This window comes from Montipora foliosa, chromosome 11 (genome assembly GCF_036669935.1).
Source record: "Montipora foliosa isolate CH-2021 chromosome 11, ASM3666993v2, whole genome shotgun sequence".
In the NCBI taxonomy this organism is placed as follows: domain Eukaryota; kingdom Metazoa; phylum Cnidaria; class Anthozoa; order Scleractinia; family Acroporidae; genus Montipora; species Montipora foliosa.
In genome coordinates, this window is record NC_090879.1 from 33192509 (window position 1) to 33200008 (window position 7500).

General features: G+C 40.4%; 1 protein-coding gene across 3 annotated transcripts in view; it reads right to left on the reverse strand.

The window, feature by feature from the left end:
* Positions 1-1642: 1642 nt before the first annotated feature.
* The window catches only part of LOC137975779 (papilin-like), a 15107-nt gene continuing 9249 nt past the window's right edge, over positions 1643-7500 (reverse strand). For 2 of the 3 annotated variants that reach the window (XM_068822961.1, XM_068822960.1), the window contains 5 exons: positions 7162-7287; positions 4378-4479; positions 3863-3976; positions 3416-3550; positions 1643-2386 (listed from right to left, as the gene is read on the reverse strand). In XM_068822961.1, the coding sequence (XP_068679062.1) occupies positions 2352-2386; positions 3416-3550; positions 3863-3976; positions 4378-4479; positions 7162-7287 (512 nt within the window). In that variant the 3' untranslated portion in view covers positions 1643-2351. The remainder of the gene's footprint in view (positions 2387-3415; positions 3551-3862; positions 3977-4377; positions 4480-7161; positions 7288-7500) is intronic. The other variant, XM_068822962.1, reaches the window with a different exon arrangement.

Sequence of the window (7500 nt, forward strand, 5' to 3'; positions counted from 1 at the left end):
GTTCAACAAACTGATACCATTTCGCCGTGCGTCTGACGTCAGACTCTGAACTGGCCTCGCTTTCAAAACGAGGCCGAAAGAAATCTTCATAAGCGACCCAAGTATAAGCACAGACAACATACACCGAAACATCAACTTAACTTCGTCGCATCAAAAGGTACTTATGGCTTAAATGCTAACGAGTTTGCTTAAGTTCCTCGAGCTTGTTTCGCTTAGGAAAACACGATCTTAAGAACCGTATCTATTTCAGTACACGGTAAGTCAAATTATGCACGCATTGCATTGGTTCTAAGTAGATCTTGAAAACTGGTTTGAGCCTCCTGAACATAAAGGTGGTTGGCTACTGAGCGTATTCCCCAGAAACTGAACTCTCTTCTTAGGCAACTTTTTCATGTTTCGGTTACATATCATAGACCATATTCATAGAGTCGCAGAAATAATCACTTCGTTTTGGCATGCCAAAATCGTCAGCCCAAGAAAGTCATACGGTTAACGAGACCGTTCCAGTTTCAACTAAATATAAAATTAATTGGACTCTGAACATTTTCGCCGAATAGCTGAGGTAAAGAGAGGTACATGTGCCGGTTTTAGATTGCGGTGAACTTTTCAAAGACTACGAACTGCACAAGGTTCAAGCCTTGAGTGCAGATATTGCTGAAATGGATGCTCTGACGCTGAGCTATTGGGTCTCCAAATTCGTTTTAGTGCTATGGGCCCAGTTGCTCGAAGCCTGGTTATCGCTAACCATTGGTTAAGAGGTATCAAAATTTATAGGTTTCCATGGAATGGTTAGCCGGCTAACAATACTACGAGCAACCCGGCACTGGTCGCTAATTATATAAAGTACTGCGAAAGTCTTATGTTGAAGATTTGGGAAATTTAAAAAGCACTGTGTGCGGGTAGCTTATTTTTATATGTGTATTTTTTCCCGAAGGTTTATTAGCATAAAGTTTCATTTAAATTCAAGTGTCTTGATGAGTGTGTTGATCAGTTTTTGAACTAAAACTCGGGCGTTTCTTGATCTGTAGTTTCATTGGGTATCAAGATACCTGCACTTACCCAAAATGGGGCTCTCGGATTGGATAATAACCTTGTGAATTATTTATGTATTGAGAATATTTATTACTTTATTTTCGGCGGACTGATTAGAAAGCGATAGCTTTATTCTAATTAGGCAAAAAAATGAAACAAAGATTCCTCTAGAAGGCTTCAACTGGGTGGCGATATGATGAAACGTCCTTGACTCATAAGTCCGAGTAAAGCTTGCTTGCACCAACTCATTCAAAGATTGATGTTTTTTAATCTTTGATATCGTCCCCAGAGTCTGTGTTCCTCTTGACCAGCGGTTTTGTCGTGCTATCATGGGCAGTATAAGGATCGGAGACTCAAGGAAAGAGACTTTGCATAAATATTGAATATATAGCTTTCTTTTCGTCCCGAGCTGAAGCTAAAATTCCGTCGACCTAGGGATTTTCCGAAGGGCTTTGAGTTGATAGCCACCAAGAACAGAGAAATTCTTTGGTTGCAAAAGCGCAGATGGTGCCACAAAATCTTTGTAAAATTTCGGAATTTGCAAAGCACCATTGCTCAGAAATTTTAATTTCTAATATATCGGGTTCTCGTTTCAGAGAAAACAAACTTTCAATATTCAATACTTTATTCTTGGCTGACTGATTAGATAACAATTATCTTGGCTAGCGAGACAAAAGAATGAAAACAAAGATTCCCCTATTTCTAGACTTCAATAAAAGCTTTAAAGCTTTGAACGAAGAACATTCCAGTAGTCATCTCTAAAAGATGTTGCTACGCAGGCCATTTGCTGTTTTAATTTGTTATTGGAGGGTGTTAGTAACATCCACCCATTTTCAGAGAACAAATGAAATAACAAGTTAATTAAAACAGCAAATGGTCTGCGTAGCAACAGTTTTTGAATTATCGAAGAGCTCGGAAAGGAGTTTTCCGTAGTCTGGCCTCGCGTGATTTGAGGCACATGGCAAAGAATTTTCGGCTTCAGAGCTCTTCATTCGGTCGGGGACACTTCCTAAATTTGAGGGCCAGGAAATCAAGCCTTCTGTTCTGTTTTGCCATCGTTGATTCCACGACTTGTTTCAGCCTTTTAACGTAACGGCCAACATTCCAAGTTATCAAAGCTTATGTTACAGTAGCTTGTTTAAAACTTTTTCTACACGAGGAAAATCTTCCTTACAAAGGTATATATTTTAACTTAGTCATTCCTTGTTCATTTTCTTTCCGCCTTCGAGTTTTAAACTTAAGTGTTTACATTTATTAGCGGCTTTAGCGCTTTTTCAGCTTTTGTAATATCCACAGGTTATGGCTTTAATCGATTCTTGTTACATCCCAAACAGAGACCTCACTCCGTAATTTTCTGAAAAAAGAAAAGAAATTGTTCAAATAAACAGTGGCACTGTATAAAGAAAGTTAAATGCGATTAAATCCTCCGAACCTGAACTTTAGAACTTATAAGTGTCAAGTACATAAAGAGCTGAGGCACTAATTGAAAACATTGTGCAGCAGGCAAATAAACTTATGGCAAATCGTTGGTTCTTAGAGGTGAAAACCGTAGTACCCGCAGAAAAAAAACCTCTAGGAGAAGAGTAGAGAGCCAACAAACTCAACCGACATGTGATACCAAGTCTGAGAATCGAACCGGGGACACATTGGCGAGTGCTATCACCAATATGGCGCTCCACGCGTCCTTATTCGCCTTTATTGGCTAAATTACGGTTTTACAGGCTTTTCGATCGGTCTCAGTAACGAGTCCTTTTTCTGCGACTCCTTAAGCAGATGCCAGGAAAATCAGCAATCGTTATTTACTACTGATATGATTTTGCCCGAGCAGGGCCTTTGCAATGGATGGGATGATACACCCGTGGGAACTGCCCTGACATTCTTTTGTTAGTATCCTGACTATCGCAATTCGGGCAAGATAATTTTATAGGACTTGGCTTTAACCGGAACAAGCGAGAGACCCCTTAAGTCTGAGAGTGAATCTGGCTTCTATTTTATGCAGCTTGCATGCGAGCTTTTCTCGGGTTCATACTCCGTGGTGTGCGAGTTGACAAATTCCTAAATTTCGGCCATAAAATCTTGCGAACACCTTCAAAACACTTTTTTTGGCTTTTCCAAAGTAGTTATTTCCGCAAAAATAGGGTTTCTTCACTTGCTCATGCATCATTCAGCAGAAAATAGCAAGGTTATACTCTTCCTTTAAAGTATGCAGAGAGGTTATACGTGTTAGACCTGAAAACGGACGGGGTGTATTTTCCCAACATTCTGTAAACCATATTTCGGCTGAAAATTGACGGTACAGAAGAAAACTCTTCTTCGGGGCTTTAAATTGAAAAAGGGCAGAAAGGCGCTGGATCCGTAGGTTCAATGTTACACTGAAAATCACCGTTGGATTCACAAAAGCGGCAAGTCTTTGCACAATTTTCTTCCATGTAGTGTTTCCATATTGGTGGGCTTCTACACAAGCCTTCTCTTTCCCACTTCTCACATTTAGCTGTGTCTTTCTTATCAAGGCATCCCCCTGAGATAAAAAATTAGGAGTCGTATAACTGGCAAGATGTTCTAGTGGGTCTGTCCTTTTATTTGCCGAAGTTAAATATGAATAACCCTTTTCAAGTGAATAGTTCTTCTTCTAGCTTGTCTATAGGGATGCGCCTTTAAATTGAAGGCATAATATATAAGTCCATGAGTCCGACTCACAACTAATAAGGTTAACAACGGTCTAACGGTATGTAGCAATGACAAATCCACGTTAAAAATATATGCTTGTAATAAAATATGAGATAGTCCAAAGAGACAAATTATGCTTTAGGACTCGGTACACAGTACTTACCGCATTTTTCACATGTCTTGGGGCAGTGCAGTTGAACGAAGGTCCTCATGTTGTAAAATGGAGATTCACACCCTGCCAAAATCCGGCATGCTGTGGGATACGTGTCTTCACAGGCTGTCAAAATAGACGGCGAACAAAATAAGGACTCATTCTCGGTTTGACTGCGTGGCCGTCATGGCTGGCTCTCAACACAATGTGGCAGGCGCAATAGGTTCGGGCAACGTGGAACCGTCGGATACGCGCAAGCTAGGTGCGGGAAGCGCTCGAGAAATGGAAAACTATGATTAAGGCGGGCGATCAAGTTCTTAGTGATGAAAACTTTTTTGACTACTTGCGGATTGGTATAATAAGGCGCTGGGAGGGATGGTTTTGCATGGAAAGTCCCTGTTATTGGAGTGCGAAGCGTGAATTGCATTGAACTTTCAAGACGCGGTAGCCATAGTTACTATGAAAGGGCGGTGAATGTCAGGAGAAACACTTTAGATGTGGAAACCTCTCATTCTCTTTTTACTTACGCAGACAGCCTTGTTCGTTCCACCCTGTAGCTTCCTGACCATTCCAACAGCATCCATAGACCGGCTGATTAAACTCACATTCTGCTGTAGGACTTGGTGCCTCTGTTGACAATAAATAATTCATATCGGCATTTTAAAATTCAAAGGGTAGAGTTAACTAGTGTAAGAAGCACCGGCACCGGACCATCATTTTCTAGGTGTCGATATGTGCAAAAATGCCGGTGAGGGCCGGAGATATTTCCATCACTTCCCACCAGGGAACCTTTTGAAGGGTGAGGTTGGTAGAAAGTTTTCTATTCCAGGTGGTCAGATGGCGCAGAACATCTGGAATCGTTGTTATTTTTTTGTTATTTTATTTGTTTAAGCAGGTTGAAGTTTTGGCAGCTATTCAGCTGATGTGGACCTGCTATACCCAACCACCGAGATACACACCGAGGACAGCCACAACACCGGGAACTTCATCCCCTACTCTTCTCGAATAGTGTGTGGGTTCTTTAACGTCCCAAAGGGAACTAATGAACATGGAAGCGTTTAATGCGTTTAAACACAGGCATAACCGGGAGAGACTCGTTTCTGCTTGCCCGCAACATCTTTCTTGTTAAAGGAAATAAGTGCAGGTTATAAACGGAAGAGAGAGGTGATCATGGCTTGCACTTATCTGAACAATTTAAGCAAGCCACCTGAAATATTCATGTGGCTCCAACAGGATCGATTCCACCCATGACCTCAGTCTGCAATGTGGGTGCAATGCTCTACCATTTCAGCGATGAAACCACTCGATTGGGAGCGGGTTAACTTGTTGGGCTCAATTGCTTAAATTGTCCAGATAAGTAAGAGGATCACTTTTCTCAATCATCTTTCCTTTTTGCGTGTCAGCGATTTTCCAAAGATATTTTTCTGGCAACAAATTGAAATCACGAATACTTCATGTCGAGATGTTAAACCAATTTTCGTCATCTTAAGAACTGCACAGTCGAGAGACAATAATTCGGGTGTTCCTCGGTGTATGTTCTAACGACTTTTATTACTGGGTTGCCTATGGGCAAACCCAGTCGAGGAAACCCAGTCGAGGTCTGCGTTTAGTTTGTTTGTTTTCTTTTTTTTTCTTTTTTTCCGTGTCGGTAAAAGTCTTGCCTGTCACTCCCCTGGTAAGTGGTGTCTTTGTGTATAGAGCCTTCTGCGCGTATTTTCTTAGGATCGAGAGGGTAGTGGAATTGCGTAGATTTCTCTGGTGGACACAGTAGAATCATTAACTTAGCCTGCAATGGCGTCGAAAGTCATGCAACGCGAATGGCGTTTTAGTGGATCCTTAAACAAAATATACCCTTATGGAGCTCAATAATGGAAAGTCAGTTGGATAAACTAGGCATGAATCTCAAAAGCGACGAGTACTGGACTTCGAAAACAATCTATCGCCCGTCGAGACGAAATCAAAGTAAGCAGTATTTACCTGAAGTACATGGTAATTTGACACAATTGAGTTTCTTGTCTTCACGCACGCAATGAAATAGGAAGAGGTTTTCGCCTCTAAGAGCAAATATGTTGTTTGTTTCAATAAAATTTTCGCTGGAAAAGGATTCTGTGGTATTTTCTGCCTTTGTGAATTATAATATCATGTTGTGTATTGAATTTTCGAGCTTAAGGTTCAAATGTGATATGGGAGAAGTTTTTTAGTATTGCTCTGTAAGCAGGAAGGGTTCACAGGCCTGTTGGAAGCGTGCTTGAGTTTCAACAAAATGAGGCCCAAAACCAGTGAAAAATTGTGACGCAGATGAATAATAAAGTAGCTTCTATTTCCAGAATGATGGAATTACCTGGTGATAAATAACGTCGTACCCGTCTTGGAGAGTAGAATTAATTTTGACTTTGCATAAACAAGAGTTGGGCGATTGTGATCTTTGTTTTGATTTCGCTCATTTCATTGTCAAACTTTATAACACTTGACAGAAAAAGAAACTTACAAAAACCCGGTATCTTGCCATCATTTGACACAGATACTTTACTGTTTGGCGAGTAAACATGCCGCGGTAACTTAATCACGGCGCCCGCTGAATTCCGGTCATGTCACTTTCGATTTTGCAATTTACTTGAACGTAGCAAAAATCTCCCAAAATGTTTGTCGCTGATCGTAACTTTTTATATTCTATATTCACGGTTCAAAATTAATGTTGTTTTCATGTCGTAAATATTTTATTCTCGATCGACCGTCTGGGAAACTTCCTTCTGCTCTTTCTGAAAACTGTGTTTCAATAGCTATTTGCTTTTTCATCAATATTTGTTTTGCATAAAGCAAGCTAACAGAATCTGTACCTTGCTGAGTTCGCATTTGTTAGCGTTAATAGTATTTTCGGTCAGATGTTTCTGTTTTTTATGAGGGGTTTATTGTTTTGGTCTCCCATCCTAACATTAACCCCGCGAAACAGGGATTGACTTCAATGAAGTTTAGTATTACAAAGCTTTCAGATGCTCAGAGGGCACACTTGTGGTGAAAAGAAGTTGTGAGGGAACTTGAAAATTATCAACATGTCAGCCCAGAAGCCAATGTTTCTCGCTTCTCTTTTATTTGTTATTCTTCAGAGACTGGAATGCTGTATTTCAATACCACACAATTCAGTGCCTTCTGATTTTCTGTAGCACGTATCACAGGCAAGCCAGTGTATGCTTCACAGAAGCATCTAGTTTCGTGTAGAAGACACACGCACAAGCTTTTGTTACGTCATGTGTGTCTTCTACACGAAGTAAAAGCCGTTCTAACGGCTGGACATAACTACTTTTTTTACTTACTACAGAGCCCGCAGGTGTAAGCACAGTTGTCTCGGAGCCATCTTCTTTTAAATGGTGATGTGTTCTTGCTGTCACACTCGTCTTTATCAATGTTCTCGCAGTTTTTCAGGTCGACACACAACTTAACTGCGCAAAGAAAAAAACTCAAAGATTGAAGTTCAGTACAGTTGTTAAGAATTGATAAACAGATAACCAGTCCTGATCAGACTTCATCATAAAGGAAAAGCAGAGGCTTGCTATTAATTCTTTAATTAAAATCTATTTCAACTCTGTGTTCCTTTTAACCATAACTGATTGTAATGATGATGAGCTAGATAAACTCACAATAGTTGTCAAACA